Raw genomic sequence first — 23,722 nt, forward strand, 5'->3', positions numbered from 1 at the left:
GCCTGGATTCCTTCTTTTTTGAGGGAAAGAGGGTGGGGCTGCAGGCAGTCTACTGGCAGGGCAGGAGGCTGAGTTCTCAGGGTCTCACACCCTCAGTGCTGATGCCATGCCAACTGCCTGGGACAACACCAACATGTAAGGACCTAATTAAACCAAACCAGAGTCGGGTGTAGACCAGCCCTGGGAATTCCAGCTGTGACTGGGCCAGGGCACACGTTGGTCTCAGCAGTGGCTGTAAGGTCACCTTTCTTCCTCTGATGCTGGTTTCAGCGATCTACATACCATGGCATCCATGCATGGGATCTGCAAGCTGGAGCCCTCCTACCCACAGGCTTGAGCACAGCATCATCCAGCCCTGGGGAGGCGCACCCTTAAGCAAGACAGACTTGGCCAAGGCTGATAGGCTGAAGACTAACAGCACAGTCTGCACACCCAGGTTCTGGGCCAGCTCTGGCCCTGGCCATCTCTGCACTAACTCATCTGAATTATGAAGGTGGCAGGCTTGGTCAGTAGTTTAAAGTGTTTCCCTACTTTTTAACCCTTTTTGAAATAAAACTTTTACAGGTAGTAGATTCCTATTAATAAAAATATTTAAGTTCATGTTTCTATTTTAGAAAATGAAGTGTTTAAATACAAATATATGGTTTTTTAAAACCCTTATTTATATATATAGATATATTTTAAAAACTTTTAAGTAGGAAACCTCTAAGGTATTTCTGAGCTAAAAAAAATAGCAGTGCTGGATACACTTTAAAGACCTTTGCAAGACGGTTAGGGTGACTTTGCTTTGGAGACTAGGGGTGCTGGAGAGTAGACCAAGGTCAGGAGGTGGCTGCTGGGGGCCATGATGGACGATGTCCACTCCCCACACAGACATAACATGCCCTTGCTTCTCAGGGACTCTCCTGTGGGGAGGTGGCTTGACCCACCTGGTGCCAGGAGGCAGGGAAGGAGGCAGCTTGCAAAGCCCACTTTATTGAGTGCTGGAGCATTTACACAGGGCGGAGGAGGAGACAAGCTGGGGCTGAGCAAACCTCACCCAGGCGTTAGAGGGATTCTGGGTGAGAGGGATGAGCTCCTAAGGCCTCTGAGGCTTCCACCCACACCCACCCTCACTCCCAGGGTCCAAGAGAGGCCCAGAAGTTGTACAGCAGCATCCAGCAAGGCCCCCTCCCACAGCCTGGGCTTACAGGCCACTCACCTCCAGCAGGGGAGATAGATAGTCACCCATGTACTGCAAAAACAGGGACTACCGGAAGCAGCCAGAGGTGTGGAAGCCTGGAGTAGAGCTGGCTCAGGGGCGAGGCCTGCTATACTGTGCCGACTGCTCCCAGGGTGACAGCCTGTGCCCAGTGCGGAATATGGCCCATAGAGAGGATGCTGTCAGGCAGAGGCTCTAGCATCGGGCTTTTATTGGTTGCCTTTCTTAAACCCAGCATTTTTTAAAAAGTCACCTGAGGTGGTAGTTTAGTCAGGGCTGGAGAAAGGGGTAGGCCAGTGGTCAGTCGGGAGGGTACCGGCATGGCATGATGGGTCCTTCACATGTAGTACCAGGCCAAGAGTCCAGCAGCTAGGGCCACGCCAGCGGCCAGGATGAACTGGAGGCTGGGCTTCCTCAGCACAGCCATGGCTGTTCGGAAGGGACAGCTGCTGCCCTCCAGGGCACCTGTGTGGCAGCACCAATAGGAGACACGGCATCAGTGGAGTCTCCTGCTACACCTGTCCCAGGAGGGGAGCTCAGGACACACAGACCTACCTTTGTCTTGTTCAGCAGCGTAGAAAGGGCATTTACGCATGTCTCCTTTCCCATCGTGTACAGGGAACCCATCCTCCAAGGTCTCTCTGGCCAGCGTGGAGCCGGCCTGGTCCAGTTCATTGAATATCTGCAGGAGCAGAGGATCGACTGAGCCATCTTTGGGCTGCCCATACTTTTTTTTTTTTTTTAAATGCCTTTTGAGATGAGGTCTCTGTTGCCCAGGCTGGAGTGCAGTGTTATGAACATGGCTAACTCACTGCAGCCTCAAACTCCTAGGCTCAAATGGTCCTCCCACCTTAGCCTCCTACATGTGTGTACCACCATACCTGGCTAGTTTTTAAATTTTGTGGGGAGATGGTGTCTCACCTTGGTTGCCCAGGCTGGTCTTCAACACCTGGGGTCAAGTAATCCCCCTGCCTCAGCCTCCCAAAGTGCTGGGATTACAGGCATGAGCCACTGCGCCCGGCCACACTCTTCTTTTAGAGGATGCCCTCCGGATAGAGTGAGCTGGAGCAGGTGAGCTTGCTCAGGTGTGCCAACTACACAGCAAGCAGCACTGGTGGGCAGCAGCTGCACTGCCAGATGCTCCTCCCTCCCTAGCACGAGCTCTGGGGAGGTGTGGATGGTGGTACCCCAAGGAGGCTGCCAACTGCTGGGTCTCCCCTGGGAACTGACCAGACATGCACCCCATGCCTAGCCTTCTCTGAGGTGGCTCAAGCCACTGAAACTACTACAGCACAGACAGGAGGGCATGAGTACATCCCCATTTTAGCTGCTGGTTATTTTTTTTATCAAGAAGCAACAGAAAACTTGGAATATGGGAGAACGAGGCTGTGGCAGGGCATACCCATCCTGAGTGCCCTGGGAGGCCTCAGTGGAAGCTGACAGGATCTGGGGACAGAGTAAGCCTCCTCAGGTTCAGCCTCATCTAAAGGCTACTTGTAAACAGAGCTTACTTACTCTCCTTGGTGGCACTGGCTCTCTATTAACTTACAAAGGGCTTTTCAGAGCAAAACTTAACTAAAAAGAAAATTATCCATTCTTCAAGACCAGCATCCTGCAGTGAGGGAGGAAGCCAGCTCCATTCTCCCAGACCCCTCTATGTGCTAGAGGACTCACCCTTCCCAAAACACTACCCACTGGCATCTATCACACCAGGCCTCCATGCTGGGAACCACCCACTGGGCCCACAAGCTCTGGTGGCCAATCTGGTGGCCACCTTCCTCTCGGCACCCTGCAGCTCATCTGTCCTAACGCCATGTGTGCCTTCCTAGGCTACTATGGATCTGCTACCACTGTCAAAGTTTCCCTCTTCAGCCCTGGCAGCTGGCAGCCCCCAATAGTACCTGCATGTTATACTCAAAAGCCTTGTTGGCCTCCTCCACGATCCTCTCTTTGGTCTTCATGTTCAGGTCCAGGGCGTTCATCCTGGCCCGGTAGAGCTGCTTGAACTGCTGGGCATTGTCCACATTCTCAAACAGATAGAACTGGGTCCCTTCCCCTGTGCTGGGGAGTTTCAGTGCTCGCTGGGCCACCTTCTTCAGCACCTGGCCCCCCGAGAGGTCCCCCATGTAGCGGGTGTATGCATGGGCCACCAGTAGCTCTGGCTTGTTCTGCCCTATGTAGTGGATCCGCTCCACATACTTTTGGGCAGCCTTGGGGCACTGCACCTGCTCCTCCCAGTTTTCACCAAAGAAATACTCCATGTCCTTGGTCAGTGCCTCCTTCCGGTGCAGCTCCATGGGGAAGTACAAGGGGGCAAAGGCTGGATGGTCCTTGTTGCGCTCCATTTCCTCCTCGAGGGCTGAGTATGTGAAGTAAAGTGCCGTGGTGGCCAGCTGTGGAGGTGACAGGAGGAGGCCAGCCATGCCTGAGCACACCACATCCAAGCAGCTGGATGCAGAGGCTCAAGTGACAACCCCTAACCCCGAAGAACCAATCCTATGGCCCATTTTTATGTAGTGAATTATTTAACACACAAGGAAGCTTTTGTGTTTCTTAAAGGAATGGCATGGTGAAGTCTTTGGAACACCCATACTTTTGCTTCCTTCACACCACTATGTCTAAGCCATGAGAACCATTTTTTTTTTTTGGCGGGGGAAAGAGTCTCGCTGTGTCACCCAGGCTGGAGTACAGTGGGGCGATCTCGGCTCACTGTAACCTCCACCTCCCAGGTTCAAGTGACTCTCCCACCTCAGCCTCCCAAGTAGCTGGGAGTACAGGCATGTGCCACCACACCTGGCTAATTTTTGTATTCTTAGTAGAGACAGGGTTTCACCATGTTGGCCAGGCTGGTCTCAAACTCCTGGCCTCAAGTGATCCACCTGCCTTGGCCTCCCAAAGTGCTGGGATTACAGACCTGAGCCACCGTACCCAGCCGAGAGCCAGAGCTTAACGTCAAGAAGGAATGGAGTGTGGAGAAAAGCCCAGCTTTTCCCTCAGAGTGGCTCCAGGGGCACTTTTCTCATGGGACTAAGGCCCCCACCCCAACCCCGTATGACAGTCTGAAACCCAATGCGGGGCACAAACCTTAAACAGCTCCTTCTTAATATTGCCTTTCAAGAAGTCCTTGACAAACTGGGTGTTTTCTGCCCGGTCGTGTGCTTCCTTGGTCCCTTCCTTCAGGAGCTCCGAGAGGTCAGCCATTCTGTGGAGAGATAGGAGGTGTTTGTGTGTCAATTAGCCCTTCCCAGCTTCCCAGAAAGGACCACAGGAAGAAGATTGAGTCCAAACCCCACGGTGACCACCTGTTGTACTGGAGGCTGGGGCTTCTCAGACACTTCACTCCAACACAAATAGCAGGAACTTGTCAGGGAACACAGGGCAAGCAGACATGACAGTCTGCTCCAAAGACTCAGGACACAAGGGATAACTGTGGCCTGCTCCTTGAGAATAGTACCCACGTCCATGTGTCTGTGTTGGGAACCACCCAAATGAGCAACGCTTTGCTTCTGTGGCCACCTAGTGGTCGAAGAGACACACATCTGTATTTCCATCAGTATTTGCTGGCTTCTGTAAGAACAGCCTTGGAACGTGTCTCCTGGAATTCACACACCTTGGTAAGGCTGTGACCGTGGGTCTCCTCAGATGGCCCTACTGCCTTCCTCCCACCTTGGACCCACAGCTTCTTTGGGACTATATGTGACTAGGACCAAGCACGGAAGGATGCAAAAGAGAGAACCGAGAGGCTGGGGCCAGGACCTTGGGTTTGTGCTGCTTAACGAAATTACACAGTTGTAAAGGTGTGTGGACAGATGGACAAGGTAGAAAACGTGATCCTAAAGATGGTGGTACTTGGGCAGGGGCTTACATGTATCCACACAATCCACCTACAAGAGTGACAAAAATTTGGCCTTATGGTCTGGCTTCTGCTGTCTTCTTTAGGAGATTAGCTCGTTATCATCCATGTGCTGAGAATTAATTTATTATTAGCAATTATTTCAAGGGATAAAAAAAAAACTTGGCCAATGACAGGGCTATAATGAGAGGCTAACGATGCAGAACAAGGCCTGGAAGCTCAGGTTTAGCATGAGCTGTCCCTATATAGAGTAAGGAAAGGCTGCCCTGCAGTCAGAGTTACTCCATTTTATGGGGTAAAATACTGAACAGAGCCAGCTTTGCCCGCGTTTACCGTTTCTCAGCCCAGATGAGGAAACACGCAAGTTTTTAAGAAGAAAAAACGATAACTACCATCAAATCCTATCAGCACTCCCAGGAACACCTGCCCTGCCTCCTTGGATGAGACAATGGACCAGTGGGGAGAGTTCTAAGCAGCAGAAGCTGTATGCAGTCCCTGCAGGGCCAAGCAGGCACCCAGGGGTCCAGAGCTCATGGCCCATGGCCACCCCCCAGTGCTGCCGGCAGACAAAACCAGGTGTGCTGAGCACGACAGGTGCTGGGCCCACCTGATTCAGTGCAGCCAGCCCCCATCGCTCACCTCATTTGGTTCTCCTTTTCTAAGGCCCCAGAGTTCTTTTTCTCTGACTCGTCTACCCCCTCTGAGGTTTCCACTTCCGCTGACATTGCTGCTGGGTGTGGTTCTTGCTGCTCTCGCTCCTCTGGTCCTGCAGAGACACAAGGAGCTGGTGATGTGGCACCCACGGCAGTCACTTCCCCAAATACCTGCCAGTTCTTTCGTCGGAGCCAATGTAACCAAGGTGACACCCACACACCCCAGGATTGTTTTCTTTAAAATAAAGCTCTGAAAAAAAAAAAAATAAAAAAAAAAATAATAATAATAATAAAATAAAATAAAGCTCTGCCATTGCTGGGACCACAGTGGAATATGGAAAAAATCTGAATATGAACAATGTATTAGATAATAGCATTGTATTGACATTAAGCTTGCTGGTTTTTAAAAATAATCGTACTGCGATTATATAAGAGAATGTCTTTGTTCCTAAGAAATACACGCTGGGGTATTCAGAAGTAAAGGTACACTGCTTGCAACTCCCTGTCAGATGGTTCAGAAGAGAGTGTGTGTGCATGTGCATACGCTGCAGGGTGGGGGACACTGGCAAGTCAGAACAGCAAACAAGGCAAAATCCTAGCAGTGAATCTGGGGAAGAGGTATGAGAGTTCTTTGTACTATTCTTACCATTTTTCTGTATGCTTAAAACTGTATCAAGGCAGGGCACGGTGGCTCACACCTGTAATCACAGCACTTTGGGAAGCTGAGGCAGACTGGAGTTCAAGACTAGCCTGGTCAACATGGTGAAACCCTGTCTCTACTAAAAATACAAAAAATAGCTGGGCATGGTGGTGCGCACTTATAATCCCAGCTACTCGGGAGGCTCAGGCAGGAGAATCTCTTGAGCCCAGGAGGCAGAAGTTGCAGTGAGCCGAGATCATGCCATTGCACTCCAGCCTGGGCAACAAGAGCGAAACTCTGTCTAAAAAAAACAAAACAAAACAAAACAAAACAAAAAAAACTATCAAAATTAAAAGTTAGGCCGGACACAGTGGCTTATGCCTGTAATCCCACCACTTTGGGAGGCCAAGGTGGGTGGATCACCTGAGGTTAGGAGCTCAAGACCAGCCTGACCAACATGGAGAAACCCTGTCTCTACTAAAAATACAAAATTAGCCGGATGTGGTGGTGCATGCCTATAATCCCAGCTACTCGGGAGGCTGAGGCAGGAGAATCGCTTGAACCTAGTAGGCAGAGGTTGCAGTGAGCCAAGATCGCGCCACTGCACTCCAGCCTGGGCAATAAGAGTGAAACTCTGTCTCAAAAAAAAAAAAAAAAAGAAAGAAAAAATTGAAAGTTACCAAAAACAAAGAAAACCTCAAAAACTTTAGGGAAACAAAAAGCTTGGCAAGCAACACACAGTTCCACCCCTCTGCAAGCGTACTGAAGCCAGTTCATCCTACCTGTGAGAGACTGGGTGCCTTGTGCAGAAGGCAGCCTACAGGAGTTACCAAAAAAGCAGACTGTCCCTAGCCTACTCAGGACTTTGCTAGGCTGAAGGAAATATTAAGTTGGCCAATTAATTCCCATTGCCTGCTGCAAATGCTGAGCCTTCGTCAGCCAGGGAAACACAGTCCCATAACAAGGCAAGCTCATCCTCCATCCCTCGGGGCTTCTGCTCAGGCAATGTAAGGCACAGCCCATTTGGGGAAACTTCCACATGAATAGCAGCACAGTAGCACCAACAACTAATAAAGTAACTCACAAAGACAGAACTGGGGCCAAATCAGGCCAAACTGGGCCAAGGAAAAAGAACTTATTTACTGAGCATTTTCTATGTGCTCTACCCAGAAACAGGTGTCAGGAAGAACAAAGAAGTGTAAGAAATGGTCCTTAAAAGGCTCAAGGCACATATCCTTCCTGAGTTTTCTCTAGATACCTAGTTACATTTTTGTTATCTTTTAGGATATTATAGTACACGGTTTGCTCGCTGAGGTCTTTTTGAACCGTCTCTCTCACCTTTAGATTTCGCATCTATACTGAGATTATTTTAGGAAGTCAAGCGATAACTCATATAGCACAATGCCTACCATGTGGAAAGCACTCAATGAACGTTACATCATGATCATACTTTATTTTGACTGAGGCTTAGTGATGTCTGAGAACACTCAGAAAATAAACATCGGGATGTACAGAAAAATGGAATCTTCTGACTCCAAATCAGAGACACTCTTTTCTGCAATAACACTGATGAACTGTACGATGCACAGCACAGTCTAGAAGAATGTGAAAGCAGGCAGGTATTACATGGAGGGAACAGTATGCAGAGGGCTTCCTCAGGCAGGACCCTCAACACAGACAGGATTTGGGGCAGGGGTCGGGGAGGGCCTCTATCAAGGGAATATTATGAACAAAGCCAGAAACGGGTGGTTCACAGAGATAGCATAAGGCTGCCCAGCTGTGCATCCACTTACCAAGGGGCCAAAACAGGCACTGCAAGCTGTAGAATAAGCCTCACGTGGGCCTTCAGACCTTGAGTTATAAATGTTTTCTTTTTTGTAAAAGTACAGCTTTGCTGGCCGGGCGCGGTGGCTCACGCCTGTAATCCCAACACTTTGGGAGGCTGACGTGGGCAGATCACGAGGTCAGGAGTCCGAGACCAGCCTGGCCAACGTGGTAAAACCCTGTCTCTACTAAAAATACAAAAATTAGCCAGGCATGGTGGCACACACCTGTAATCCCAGCTACTCAGGAGGCTGAGGCAGGAGAATTGCTTGAACCTGGGAGGCGGAGGTTGCAGTGAGCCAAGATCGAGCCATTGCACTCCAGCCTGGGGAACAGAGCGAGAGTCCATCTTAAAAAAAAATTTAAAAAGGCCAGGCGTGGTGGCTCACGCCTGTAATCCCAGCACTTTGGGAGGCCGAGGCAGGCAGATTACCTGAGGTCAGGAGTTCGAGACCAGCCTGGCCAAACAGGTAAAACCCCGTCTCTGCTAAAAATACAAAAATTGGCCAAGCGTGGTAGCACATGCCTGTAATCCCAGCTACTTGGGGGGCTGATGGAGGAGGATTTCTTGAGCCTGGGAGACAGAGGTTGCAGTGAGTCAAGATCATGCCACACTGCACTCCAGCCTGGACGACAGAGCAAGACTCTGTCTCAAAAATAAATAAATAAAATAAAATACTTAATAATAAATAAATAATAAGAACAGTTTTGCTGTACACCCTTGAAGACCCTGAGAGCCAAAATTTGTCTCTGGCTGCTCAGTTCTCAGGCAGCAGAGAAAAGGGTGCTGGGATGAAAACACTGAGCTATCTAGAGGAGGGAGGGGTGCAGTAAAGGGCCCCGGAGCCTCTAGATGGGTGATGGAAGCAAAAGACCAGGCTGAGGGCACACAAACATCAGGCTGAGGGTCCAGGTACCCCAGGACCACAGGCCCCATGCTCCTTACAGGCAAAATGAGGCAAAGACAAGTGCGATCCATGGCCCAGGTTACCAACTGCAATAACTTGAGTATGCTTCTTGCCATTTGCACCTAATTATCATGCTGCACAACAGTGATAGGGAACGTGATTAAATCTCATTAACTGTGTTTTACTCAATAATAACTGCATGCTCTGGGAGAGTATAGTCTTGCTTAATTAAACAACAAGTCCTTTTGCTTCTCTTAAAAATACAAAAAGGGGCCAGGCACAGTGGTTCACACCTGTAATCCCAGCATTTACGGAGGCCGAGGTGGGCAGATCACCTGAGGTCAGCAGTTCCGAGACCAGCCTGGCCAACATGGTGAAAGCCCATCTCTACTAAAAATACAAAAATGAGCCAGGCATGGTGGCGGGCACCTGTAATCCCAGCTACTCAGGAGGCTAAGGCAGGAAAATCCCTTGAACCCGGGAGGCGGAGATTGCAGTAAGCCAAGATCATGCCACTGCACTCCAGCCTGGGCGACGGAGCAAGATTCTGTCTCAAAAAAAAAAAAAAAAAAAAAAAAAAGGGGGAAGAGAAAGCTGCTTCCTTTGGCACCCACTTGGGCATTTTCTCAGCAGCACTTTACTTGTGTTAGCTCCCCTTAGGCACACCCTCTTCAACCTCACTCCTGTGCGCCAGCTCCTGGTTCTGACCTCCCAGCCCGTGGGAAGCCAAACTCTGGACCAGAGCTATCTTTTCCACTGCTATAGCTCCAGGGTCTGGAAAATACTAGACTCTCAATAAATACTTGTTGAGTAAAAACATCCAACTAAAAAAATATAGGGAGAGGAAGGAAGGAGAACATCTCGTGCATGATGCCAATAATATGCAATTTTTTGTAATCTGCTGTCCACAACTTCAAATTTTCTACACTCAAAACAGGTTCTACCAATTTTACTTTGAAGGAAAGCTAACAGGAAGAATACTGAGTCCTCAAGGTGGGCTGAAAGTACCAACTACCATCTGTACAGACCTGGGGGCTGGGGACTGGGGGCAGAGGAGGCTCCTGGGAAGGTTCGGTTAGCACATTCAACCCACAGACTGGGGCCAGGGGAGGCGACCTTGTGGCCTAGCCACTGTCCAAGGGAGTGGCCCCACAGTGTGGCATTCAGAGGCCACCTTGCAACGGCAGAAACATAATTTTTTTTTCACTTTCTGAAAAGCTACATGTCCAGACTTAGTCTGGCTGGTTTCTATACTTGAATGCTCTTTTCTTTGCAGGAACCATTGGAATCTCTAGAAAATTGAGGGCCAAATCATAAACGTAGAACGTTTTTAGACTTCCATCTCTAATATCCACAAGAAGCTACATGTTCCCCACCCCCCACAAAAGAGAAAAAAAGATCCTAAAATATTCCACTCTGGGAAATACACTTCAATAAATAGTAATAGTAATCGTAATCTGTATCAAAATAATACATAGCCATACTATGATGTTAGGAAAAAAACAACACACAGCCAAAGAACAAAGGGCATGACTGCTCAAACAACAGTTAACAATGGAATCCTGGCACAGCTGGGGCAAGTTGATAAGCTGTGTTCATGCATGGAAAAGCCTACAGAAACTTTTTATTTTTTTAAAAAGGACCCCAAACACTGACTATAACTGTGTGCAAAAGTATACTGATAATGACAAGCGGGAAATTTGGAGAGCTATAAATACTTGTTTTTTGTTGGACTTCTTATCCAACTGGCTGCTTCTTTTACCTGGAGTGACTCAATTCTCTTGGAAAGAAAAAGGGAAGAGGGAGAGGAAGGCAGGGAAGGGAAGGGAAAAAAGAAACCAAGAGACAGGAATTAGACCAAGCAAACCAGCTAAGATCCTTCACTGCATTAACTAACTAGTCAATGGAAGCTCCTGGGTCCTCTTTCCTATTACAAATTCTAGAAAGGCCAGTCTACCCTCTCTCTTTCCCATTTCCAAAAAACTGTGACCCTCTTTATAAAATCTACCTCCACTACTCCATAATTCCAGTACTCCTAACTGTTCACCTGATCAGCTGCTGATTCTCATTCCAACAGCTGAGCTAAAAGAAGCAGTAACAAAGTTCCTATCACAGTTACTTCAAGCAAAAGAGGTTCCTTTAGACCAGCTCAGCAGATCCAGAACACTGTGTCAAAGCTTTTGCTCCTGCTAAATTGCTGGCATGAGGCACTACTAGGACTTCTGAGACAACAAAGACGCTAAATCCTCCTCCACGGAGACTAAGTCCAACAAATTTCAGGTCAGGTAACTCAGTGCATTGCTGCCAGATGGGAATATAATCTAAGGACTATATTATAAGTCATTTCCCATCTGGTGATACAGAAAGGAACAATAAAGACTTCTTTGCCCTGGAGAGACCTGAACAGAAGGAAGAGAGCAGGTTGCTGAGCTCAGCCAGCACCGAGTAAGGAACAGCAGACTGACTCACTCCCTGGAATAAGAACAGTTCTGTAGGCTTCTGACTCAATGAAATAGTGACACTTGACAGTGACCAGCTACTGCACTGCATGAGATGCCCACAACATGAACTCGGGTTGTTATCTCACATGCACAGGGAGGCTAAGTGGCTGCTCAGAGACTTCTGCACTGGGACTCCACCAGTGCTCCCTCCCTGCTGAACACCTTGCAGCTGGGCATCAGGATTCTTACCATCACCCTGGATGGGGGTCTCCTGCCTGCTTCTTAGAAGGCTGTTTGCAGCTCAGAGCTCACTCCAATATAAAATTGCCACCATATTAATATGAGGTGATTACGCTTCAGCTTCCACAACTGACTGTCATCCTGTCTTCCCAGTTAAACCAAAAGCTTCCTACAAGACAGATCCAGATTCCCTCAGATTCAGATCAGGGTCCAATATGACTTATAGGCCAGCATTCTGGGGAGCATCCAACCTGAGTTACAGCTGTTGCAAATACACAGATGGAGTTCCTACTGAGAAAGCCAGTTAAATGGAGGATTTGTGCGCCTGTGCCTGTGTGTGTAACAAGAAAAATAACAGTTAAATTCTAAAACACCAAGTAAAGTAATACAAATTTTTAATTGGGTGCCATATCTCTAAATTAACTGTATGAAATCTGTTTTGACTTCTCTTCAGATCTGACTTGACTCTTCTAAGTTTTTAACTGACAATTATATTTATGGGGTACAGTGTGATGTTTGGACACATGTATACATTGGGGAATAATCAAATCAGGGTTATTAACATATCCATCAGCTCATATGCTTATCATTTCTTTGTGGTGAGAACTTTTAAAATCCACTCTTTTAGCAATTTTGAAGTATACTATTATAATAGTAACTATATTAACTATAGTTACCATGCTGTAACACAGATCATCAGACCTTATTTCTCCTAACTGAAATTTTGTACCCTTTGATCAACATCTCCCCTTTCCACACCCACCTTTCCCTTCCCCCAGCCGCTGGTAACCAACATCTTACACTCTCCTTCTATAACTTTGACTTGATTTTCAGATTTCACATATAAGTGATATCATGCGCCATTTGTCTTTCTTTCTTTGGCTTACTTCACTTAGCATAATGTCCTCTAGATGCATCCATGTAGTCACAAATGACAGAATTTCCTTCTTGTTTATGGCTGAGTAGTATTCCATCATGCATAAATACCAGCGTTTAAAAATCCATTAATCCACCGTGTGCTGTGAAGACTAAGTGGGCTAACATGTATGAATGTTTGACAACATGCAGCACCACCTCAAATATTAACTTCTTACCGAGGAAGTTGCTGGTGAGAATGAGCAATTGGGTGATTGTTAAACACTGAGGAAGAACAAGAAATCCAGCAATTTCAGATCGTTCTGGGCAGGTCACACCTGAGGACTTCTGACTTAGACCTCATTCTCCGGCAGCATCAGGAAATAGGAATATCTGCCCTTTCTAAGGTGAGCCACATGACCACTGCAGGCTAGAATATCCACATTGCAGATGCCACTGGAGATTGGCTGAGCCACATGTTTGGGGCAGCAGACAGCTCAATCAGCTCTAATCCAATAAGGCACTAGATAACAGAGACTTCTCAACACCCTGAAGAAGCCACATCATCTAGAACTATAGCTTCTGAGTTTATAGAATAAATGGCCTGAGGTCTCCTCTGAACTCTGGTACTACCACTCCTCAGGAAATGTTATACATAAGCCCTTTCATTTCAATCACTGGGGGAATTCAATCCCACAGTTCATTGAACGGAAGAATAACTATTAACCTCTTGATAAAAGAGCAAATCCAGGCTGGGTGCAGTGGCTCACACCTATAATCCCGACACTTTGGGAGGCCAAGGTGGGAGGATCACCTAAGCCTAGGAGCTCAAGACTAGCCTGGGCAACACAGTCAGACCTTGTCTCTATGAAAAATAAAATTAGCCAGGCGTGGTGACACACGCCTGTAGTCCCAACCACTCAGGAAACTGGGGCAAGAGGATCTTTTGACCCCAGGAGTTCAAGGATGCAGTGAGCTATGATCACACCATTGCACTCCAGCCTGGCAAGGGAGACTCAAAAAAAAAAAAAAGAGCAAGTTAAGACTGAATCCAGCCGGGTGTGGTGGCTCATGTCTGTAATCCCAGCACTTTGAGAGGCTGAGTGGGTAAATTACCTGAGGTCAGGCATTCGAGACCAGCCTGGCCAACATGGCAAAACCCCATCTCTACTAAAAATATAAAAAAACTAGCCAGATGTGGTGGCGTGTGACTGCAATCCCAAATACTCGGGAGGCTGAGGCACAAGAATTGCTTGAACCCAGGAGGTGGAGGTAGCAGTGAGCCGATAGTGCCACTGCACTCCAGCGTGGGCAACGGAGCAAGACTGTGTCTCAAAAAAAAAAAAAAAGACAATGAATCCTGGAAAAGTGGAGACTCTGGGGACACAAAGCACTTAAGTCAGATTTACTAAATAAGCACTTGCACGTTTGGGCAAGAAGGAAGGCAAAAGCAAAACAACTGCAAACTAATTTAAAGGCACTAACCTCTTAAGTAACCTCAAAAACTGACAAGAGACCGGTTGTGGTAGTTCAAGCCTGTAATCTCTGCACTTTGGAACACAGACAGAAGGATCACTTTTGGCCAGGAGTTCAACACCATCCTGGGCAACAAAGTGAGACCCCTCCATCTCAAAAAATATATTGAATTAAAAAAAAAAACCGAGAGCAGTTCAAGAAGTCCAAGACTTTTGTTGCAGGCTTTTTTACTGGAGAAGAGAAGTGTGCTCATCTCTAGCCATGTTCAAATATAACTGAGCAAGCAGTGAAGACAGACACCAAGGACGGAACCCAAAACACTGAAATGAGTTCAAAGAAGGGGCCTGGAATCGACTATTGTTGGGACAACGATGAGTCCTGGTAGTTTCCTATTGTAACTGAAATGAGCACAAGACTCGCCCCTGTTCCTTCACTGCCACCTCGCTTTATATGAGGAGAACGTGTCCCAAGGCTGAGATGAGGATTCCATAAGCAGCACCAGGAGGGGGAGGGGTGAAGTCCTGAGTGAATTCTAAAATGGTTCTGGTGGGATTTTTATAGGGACAGAGCCTAGGCTTCACGCATCCCATAGGGCTGGCTTTAACTGATGAAACCTTGAGTCATCCCTAGGTTACCATCAGGCAAAAATTATTCCAACACTGAACAACCTTGAAAGCAGGTGTCCTGTGGATAAGTGGAGTCAGTCATGTTTCCTTTCATACAGGCACAAAAATTGTCACCTGTAAGCTTCAGCTTCTATCATTAACAAGGACTGTGAATAGCATTTGGGGGTGGAGGGAAAAAAAGTAGGTGATTAAGGTGCATATGCAGAACTGTCATTTTGGGAAACCTGAGTGCCATCAGCTCCCAGATGCTTTCCTCTCTACAAACAGCCTGAAGCCTTAGAAGCCATTCCTGGAGGCTGGTACTGGTAGCTCACACCTATAATCTCTGCACTTTGGGAGGCCGAGGCTGAAGGATCACTTGAGTCCAGGAGTTTGAGACCAGCCTAGGAAACACAGTGAGATCCCTGTCTCTACAAAAAAATAAAATATTTTTTTTTTAAAAGAAGCCATTCTGCCTTGGCAGAAGGCCCTCAAGTTCACCTAAGAGAGCACCAGACTGTAAGTCTGACAGACCTGGGTATACCAGGCTAAGTCACTTTCAAGCACTGTCTCATTGGCTCTGAAGAAACTAAGATCAAGAGAATTAACATGGGTAAGGTCACTCAGAGAGCTAATGGTCAAGTTGAGACTAAACTTGAGTCATTCTGAATGCAAGGTGACTCCTCCTGTGTCCCTGGCTAATCCTCATTGGTTCCTGCATGTGAGATTAGTATGGTGTCACCACAGACTGCTAGCAACAAGGAAACTGAAGTTATGGGCTACAGAGGCACTCGTACCACACTGCATTTATGCATGCAGTAGAGAGGTTAAACTACAGGCTGTAATTTGTTATTTTAGTATGAAAAGTGAGCAAGAGGCCAAGCATGGTGACTCATGCCTATAATCCCAGCTCTTTGGGAGGCCAAGGTGGGCAGATCACTTGAGGTCAGGAGTTTGAGAGCAGCCTGGCCAACATGGTGAGACCCTGTCTCTACTAAAAATAGAATGATTAGCCAGGCATGGTGGCGCACGCCTGTAATCCCAGCTACACAGGAGGCTGAGGCAGGAGAATCACTTGAACCCAGGAGGTGGAGGCTGCAATGAGCTGAGATTGATCCACTGCACTCCAGCCTGGGCAACAGAGCGAGACTCCATCTTAAAAAAAAAAAAAAAAGAAAGAAAAGTGAGCAAGATTCTATTATTTCTGAGAAATAAGTGCTCAGGCCCAGTTGAAGATTCCGAAGTTGATGCTGCTTGTCCCCAAAACACTCACCTTGGCTCACTCAGATTACACAACAACCTGAGAAGATTGTTCCCTAGTGAGATCTATTTTTGATGACTAACAGGGCAGGCCAAGGCTGGTTCCAGCAGGGGAGGATGGCATACCCCACCACTCAGTGCCTGAAAAGAGGCAATCAGACCTGCCAGACCTTAGTGGACAAGGAACCCAGGGGCTCCAGAGCATCCCTATACCAAAGGGAGGTCACAGTAGGGTCTGCACATTTCTATAGCACCCACTGCCATAGTAACTAAAGAGAAATAGACTAAACTGTGTCAAGCATGTACTGAGTGTTTAAAATCTAAGCAGTCCTATCTTTCTGCCTACTGAAATATATTGTGCCTCAGGAATGGTAGTGCAATGGATAGAAAGTATGTTAACATAAACTTCCTGTAAAATTAGTAACTCCAAAGGACAAGCCTTTGGTCAATCGAACAAGGTGGCTCCAATTTCTCACTCTGGGCTTGCAAGGTATCTTTACGCGTTTCCACAGGCCTATAGAGTAAGGTATTATTCCTAGGCTTCTTCACAATGACTGCCCAGATTCTGGTGGGGGCTGAAGCTGGGGCAAGGAACAAGCCCAGACCAAGAACCAGTAACTCCACATATGGTTGGCTCATCCTACACAGACTGTGCCTACGGTGGGACGGAACTAGCGGCAGCAGCTACTGGACTTGCTCAAAGAAGGATGGTCGCGGAGCTTGCAGTGAGCCGAGATTGCGCCACTGCACTCCAGCCTGGGCGAAAGAGCAAGACTCCGTCTCAAAAAAAAAAAAAAAAAAAAAAAAAAAAAAAAAAAAAAAAAAGAAGGATGGTCGGCTTTCCCAGCACTACCAGCAGGCCCTGCCTACACCCAAAGAGTGGTAAGGGGAGTGGAATCTGCTTCCTTCTTATCCTCTGACTCACTATCTTAATGCACAAGGCACCAAGAGTTCCTAAAAAAAGGAGGTCCTCAACTGTTTTCCTCTCTTAGTATATAGGTCCTGATTTGCACATGAATGACAACGTCCCATAGGAGTAGTCGGGCAGAGTGCCCAGAAAATATATTGCAGATGATGTGAAATTACTAACAATTAGCTGTAAATGCAGTCCTCTCTTCTACTCTAAACAACTTCTCAGAATGAGAGCCAACTTACAGGGATAATGTTTAACCCAATCGAACCCAGACTGGTCTTGACCTCCTAGCCTCAACAATCCTCCCATTTTGACCTCTCAAAGTGCTGTGATTACAGGTATGAGCCACCATGACTGGCCAAACTTTATTTTTTTAAAAAGTCTCACCTTTTCACACAGCCTGGAGTGCAGTTGTGTGATCATAGCTCACTGCAGCCTGGATTTCCCAGGCTCAAGTGATCCTCTTGCTTCAGCCCCCGAAGTAGCTGGGACTACAGGCACACGCCACCACACCTGGACTCAAGCGAGCTGCCTGCCTCAGCCTCCCAAAGTGCTGGGAATACAAGCATAAGCCACTGCACCCCTCCCAAACTTATTTTTTTAAAGGCAAAGCATTCATCAACTTCATGGTTAGTAACAAATTATTTGGAACACATCTCATAACCACACTTAAAGAGCAGAAAATCGGGGGGAGGGGGAGGGACAGCATTAGGAGATATACCTAATGCTAAATGACGAGTGAATGGGTGCAGCAAACCAACATGGCACATGGATACATATGTAACAAACCTGCACATTGTGTACATGTACCCTAAAACCTAAAGTATAATAAAAAAAAAAAAAGAGCAGAAAATCTAAGTGACACAGTGATTACTTAGTAAAATGTACACTAGCTTTCTAGGAAAGCTTTCTAGACACTCCAGCTGTTCAAAGAAACCTTTCAGGATTGGGGCGAAGAGAAAACAGATCACCATGCATTACTCTGCCTAGTCAATGTGTTAAATTTTCACAGCCATGTTTTCTTTTTTTTTTTTTGTGAGTAGAGTCTCACTCTGTCGCCCAGGCTGGAGTGCAATGGCGCTATCTCGGCTCACTGCAAGCTCCACCTCCCGGGTTCACGCCATTCTCCTGCCTCAGCCTCCAGAGTAGCTGGGACTACAGGCACCCGCCACCATGCCCCGCTAATTTTTTGTATTTTTAGTAGAGATGGCGTTTCACCGTGTTAGCCAGGATGGTCTCGATCTGACCTCGTGATCCACCCGCCTCGGCCTCCCAAAGTGCTGGGATTACAGGCGTGAGCCACCGCGCCTGGCCCCACAGCCATGTTTTCTACTTTCCTCACCAGTATGTAACTCCCCGGACACGGCCTCCCATCACAACTGTCACTTGGCTGTAACTCGCTATCTGTATAAATGGCATATGTGACTATTAATTCAGATAAAGATGTAAATATTTGTATTTCTGTATATATTCTATGATAAGAAGACCGAATCCCTTCATCTGAATGAAAGTTTCTAGAAACTGGGTTCAACAAGTGTAACAGCAGGCATATGCACAGAAGTCCTTTCTGCACCGCACAATACTACTGTGTTCAAAAGACACACGAGGAGCTGGGGCAGTGGACTGGATTTTACAATGATCTCTACAGCCTGAGCCGTAGTATGCACCCAACAAATGTTAATTAAGACGAGCCTAACCATGAGAGAATCTACTGGCCACACAGAGGCCAAGAGGCAGCACATGGATGTGGTTAAGGCACAGGCTCTAGAAAGGCACAATCAAGAGCAAACCCTGGTTCTGCCCATCCCAGTTAAGCGGACTTGGGCCAGCTACTTAATTTCTTGGAGTTTCTTTCTTCATCTGTAAAGGACAGTGATAACAAGGTAGGTATGAGAATTAAATGAGATAAATGAGTTATAAAACTGTGACATCATATGGTGCTGATTAATAAACTAAAGAAAACGTCACTTGCAATTTAAAATTAATGGTTGAGCCCAGTGGCTCATGTCTGTAATCCCAGCACTTTGAGAGGCCAAGGCAAGAGGATTGCTTGAGCCTAGGAGTTTGAGACTGGCCTGGGCAACACAGGGAGACCCCATCTCTACAAAAAAAAATTTTTTTGAATTAGCTGGTAGGCAGACGGGGGTGGAGGGGAGTGGCATGCAGTTGTGGTCACATCCACTTAGGAGGCCTAGGTGGGAAGATCACTTGAGCCTAGGAGGTAAAGGCGGCAGTGAGTTATGACTGAACCACTGAATTCCAGCTTCCAGCCTGGGCCACAGAGCGAGACTCTGTCTCAAAAAAAGAGGAAAAAGAAGAGAAAAGAAAAAAGAAATATAAAATTAACAAATGTCCCCTAATATTTCCTTTTTCTCCCCACTCCTGGGTTCAATCAATTCTTGTGCCTCAGCCTTCTGAGTAGCTGGGACTACAGGCATATGCCAACACACCCAACTAATTCTTGTATTTTTAGTAGAACCAGGGTATTCCCATGTTGCCCAGGCTGGTCTCAAACTGCTGACCTCAACTGATCCGCCCGCCTCGGCCTCCCAAAGTGTTGGGATTACAAGGTGAGCCACTGTGCCCAGCCTTTTTTGTGTTTTTTGTTGTTGTTGTTTTGTTTTTGAGACAGTCTCGCTCTGTCTCCAGGCTGGAGTGCAGTGGTGTGATCTTGGATCACTGCAATTTCTGCCTCCCGGGTTCAAGGGATTTTCCTGCCTCAGCCTCCCTAGTAGTAGGGATTACAGGCATGTGCCACCACACCCAGCTAATTTTTTGTATTTTTAGTAGAGATGGGGTTTCAGCACGTTGGCCAGGATGGTCTCGATCTCTTGACCTCGTGATCCGCCCGCCTCAGCCTCCTAAAGTGCTGGGATTATAGGCGTGAGCCACCACACCTAGCCTGTATCTAGTGCTATTAGAATGAAAATGGAGATTCTTCATGATGAACCTCAACTCAAAGTCTGTGACCCTCAGTGTAAACCATTTATTTATTTATTTAATTTTTTTTTTTTTTTAGAGACAGGGTTTTGCTCTGTCTGGAGTGCAGTGGTGAGATATTAGCTCACTGCAGTCTCTACCTCCTGGGATCAGGCCATCCTCCCAATTCATCCTTCTAAGTGGCTAGGACTACATGTGTGCACCACTATGCTAATTTTAAAAAGTATTTTCTAGAGATAGGGTCTCACTGTATTGCCCAGGCTGGTCTCGAACTCCTAGCCTCAAGGAATCCTCTCACCCTCCCAGTGTTGGGATTACAGTCACGAGGCACCAAACCTGGCCCCTAGTGTAGATTTGATGCTGCCTGTAGGGCTTTTCATGGAGACAGTGATATTTCCATTTTTTGTTTGAAAGTAAATGGGGGTTAGGCACAGTGGCTCACACCTGTAATCTCAGTACTTTGGGAGGCCAAGGCAGGCGGATCACAAGATCAGGAGCTCGAGACCAGCCTGGCAAATATGGTAAAACCCTGCGTCTACTAAAAATACAAAAACTAGCCAGATGTGATGGCACGCGCCTGTAGTCCTAGCTACTCAGAACCCGGGAGGTGGAGGTTGCAGTGAGTCAAGATCATGCCACTGCACTCCAGCCTGAGTGACACAGTGAGATTCCGTCTCAAAAAAGAAAAGGAAAGAAACAAAAAGAAAAGAAAGAAAAATCTTGGAATTTCTAGCAAAATATATATATTTTTTGAGACAGAGTCTCACTTTGTCACCCAGGCTGGAGTACAGTGGCACAATCTCGGCCCACTGCAGCTTTGACCTCCTAAGCTCAAGTGATTCTCCCACCTCAGCCCCTCAAGTACCTGGGACTACAGGCATGAAACACCATGCCCAGCTAATTTTTTGGTATTTTTTGTAGAGATGGGGTTTCACCATGTTGCCCAGGCAAGTCTTGAACTCCTGAACTCAACTGATCCAGCCGCCTTGCCCTCCCAAAGTGCCAGGATTACAGGAGTGGGCCATAGTGCCCGGCGTAGCAAAATAAATTCTGCAAAAGACCTAAGGGAAGATATCGTATTGTTTTAGTTTAACTCCTTCAAGGAGATCCTGAACATGACTTAGGTGAAGGGCCCTCCAGTAACCGAGAATCAGGATGGAAGACAGGACACACTTTTGTTTCTTTAGAGTGACTTATAAAAAGTAAAGGTTTAATTAGGTAACTGAAAATTTACTTTGTCCGGTGACAAATCTGATTTGCATTTTTATCTCATGACAACCAACCTCCAATCCAGTGTTTCTCCACTGGGGGCCAACTTGTCCCCCAAGGAACATGTTTGGAGATGTGGAAATGTTGGCAGACATGTTTAGTTGTCACAACTGAAAGATGGGAGTGTGCTATTGACAATAGTGGGTAGAGGTCAGGGATACTGCTCAATGTCCTATAATGCACAGAAAGCACACAAATGTGCTTGCATGCACACACACACACACACATACCCCACCACCACAAACAATCCAGCCCAAAATGTCAACAGCACTAACGCTGAGAAACCCTGCTGGACCACAAAAGCAGTGTGCATTCAAAAGAGGACATGAGTCTAATACCCATCTCATCCCTTCATCAATTTACAGAGACGAGATTGTTAGTCAACTTTATCAAATATCCCTTACATAGATTTCTGAGGAAACTGAATTTCCACCAAAAAAACAGAAGAGGCTATTAGAGGCAGCTTGGCACTGCCCACAAATGACAATGAAAAGGGTTACAGTATCTTCCTGGGAATAGACCTTATTTGTAGGTATTTGGATCTCTGGAAGCTAAACATTTAAAACAAACTCAGTAACAAAGCCAGGCAGGCTGAAGCCCCTGACAGAAATGTGTTTATTACTTCTTTGTGGGATGGAACATATAACTGGGAGAAATTTGATTTTCGTTTATCAGCCTGGTACCTGACTGCTAAGAAAGCTAAGAATCAGGAGAACTAACTTCTACTACCAGCTCTGCTACTAGCTAGCTGTAGGACTTCCTTAGAGCTCCAAGGAGTCATTTCTCAGCGAACTGCAGGGAGGATGGCTTTGAACAGGAGGCAAAGCAGGAAAGGCTGTGGGCCTCCCATACCTTGCTTCAGTCAGAACAGCTCCCCTATTCCTTGCTATATTTCCTCCAAGAAAAAGGTTGTGCTGCTTCTAAAAATAAGATCCAAAAAACAACGTAAGTGATAATATTGTAGGCCTGATATTACATTCAGAGCTACCTAAGTAAGCCTTTTATGATCCATCCTAGTACTTGTATCTCGTTATGGTATGTATCTGTTTATATGTTTGTTTTCCAGATTACAGTTCATTTATCTTGACCTCCTACTGCCCAATTACACACCAGTCAGGGTTTGTTGACTGAATGAATGATTTCCAGAATACAAGGTATTCTCAAAATTGAGGCATTCTCAAAGTGCTGATGACAGAGGGCAATTAAAGGTGAATCTCAGATATAAGAATAATGGGCTGAGCGTGGTGGCTCACACCTGTAATCCCAACACTTTGGGAGGCAAAGGCGGGCGGATCACGAGGTCAGGAGATCGAGACCACGGTGAAACCCCGTCTCTACTAAAAATACAAAAAAAATTAGCCGGGCATGGTGGCGGGCGCCTGTAGTCCCAGCTACTCGCAGAGGCTGAGGCAGGAGAATGGCGTGAACCCAGGAGGCGGAGCTTGCAGTGAGCCGAGATCACGCCACTGCACTCCAGCCTGGGCGACAGAGCAAGACTCCGTCTTAAAAAAAAAAAACAAAATCTAAATAAAATAAGGCCGGGCGCGGTGGCTCACGCTTGTAATCCCAGCACTTTGGGAGGCCGAGGCGGGCGGATCACGAGGTCAGGAGATCGAGACCACGGTGAAACCCCGTCTCTACTAAAAATACAAAAAAATTAGCCGGGCGTGGTGGCGGGCGCCTGTAGTCCCAGCTGCTCGGAGAAGCTGACGCAGGAGAATGGCATGAACCCGGGAGGCGGAGCTTGCAGTGAGCCGAGATTGCGCCACTGCACTCCAGCCTGTGTGACAGAGCGAGACTCCGTCTCAAAAAAAAAAAAAAAAAAATAAAATAAAATAAAATTAGGTGGATGTGGTGGTGAGTGCTTGTGGTCCCAGCTACTCGTGAGGCTGAGGCAGATCACTTGAGCCCATGACTGTGCCACTGCAGAAGGAAGAAAGGAAGAAAGTAAGGGAGGAAGGGAGAGAGGGAGGGAGGGATGATGGCTGCCTAGTGACTAAACACTTGGTGAAAGGTAAGAATGGCCTTGTGGGGGGATCAAGCATTTGATGCTTTGTGCTCGAGTAACTCACTGTTTCATGTATGAAGGGAAAATGCTGCATTACATTGGTCTTAAACTGGCTTCCTTACATTCCACAGATATGACTACTAAGAGAGTACCTTTTAGATTTTGTTTTATGGTCTCTGAAAGCCTGATTGGTAGCATAACACTGAGTTACTTGCCCCCTCCTTATATAAAGAAATGTATACTAGCATGGGCAACATAGCAAAAACCCTGTCTCTACAAAAAAACTACAAAAATTAGCTGGGCGTGGTGGCACATGCCTGTCATCCCAGCTACTCAGGAGTCTGAGGCAGGAGGATTGCTTGAGCCCAGGAGGTGGAGGTTGTACTGAGCCACAAACGCAGCATTGCACTCCAGCCTGGGCGACAGAGTGAGATCCTGTCTCAAAAAAAAAAAAAAAAAGAAATGTACAGGCACATTTTTAACAGTCGTGGTAGCAAATGCTTGCCAGCCTTCTCCACTCAACGCATACACAAACCACTGACTCCTTGATGTCTACATCTGTGAAAAAACATCCAGTGTCCCCCAAGTTGTCCTTAGAGTCTGGGTTTCATAGCAGAAGCAAGGTGTCTTCATGTT

The 23,722-nt window shown here is 46.9% G+C and overlaps 1 protein-coding gene across 5 annotated transcripts in view; it reads right to left on the bottom strand.

The window, feature by feature from the left end:
* Window positions 1-1,395: 1,395 nt before the first annotated feature.
* The window catches only part of HMOX2 (heme oxygenase 2), a 42,327-nt gene continuing 20,000 nt past the window's right edge, over window positions 1,396-23,722 (bottom strand). For 2 of the 5 annotated variants that reach the window (XM_055242893.2, XM_055242889.2), the window contains exons 2-6: window positions 5,694-5,820; window positions 4,286-4,403; window positions 3,103-3,594; window positions 1,757-1,883; window positions 1,396-1,666 (exon numbers count right to left, since the gene is read on the bottom strand). In XM_055242893.2, coding sequence (XP_055098868.1) covers window positions 1,539-1,666; window positions 1,757-1,883; window positions 3,103-3,594; window positions 4,286-4,403; window positions 5,694-5,779 — 951 coding nt within the window. In that variant the 5' untranslated portion in view covers window positions 5,780-5,820 and the 3' untranslated portion in view covers window positions 1,396-1,538. Of the gene's footprint in view, window positions 1,667-1,756; window positions 1,884-3,102; window positions 3,595-4,285; window positions 4,404-5,693; window positions 5,821-12,647; window positions 12,667-15,729; window positions 15,853-15,969; window positions 16,125-23,722 lie in introns of those variants that run through there. The other 3 variants (XM_055242890.2, XM_055242894.2, XM_055242892.1) reach the window with 3 other exon arrangements.

The sequence above is a fragment of the Symphalangus syndactylus genome, chromosome 14 (assembly GCF_028878055.3).
Source record: "Symphalangus syndactylus isolate Jambi chromosome 14, NHGRI_mSymSyn1-v2.1_pri, whole genome shotgun sequence".
Lineage (NCBI taxonomy): Eukaryota > Metazoa > Chordata > Mammalia > Primates > Hylobatidae > Symphalangus > Symphalangus syndactylus.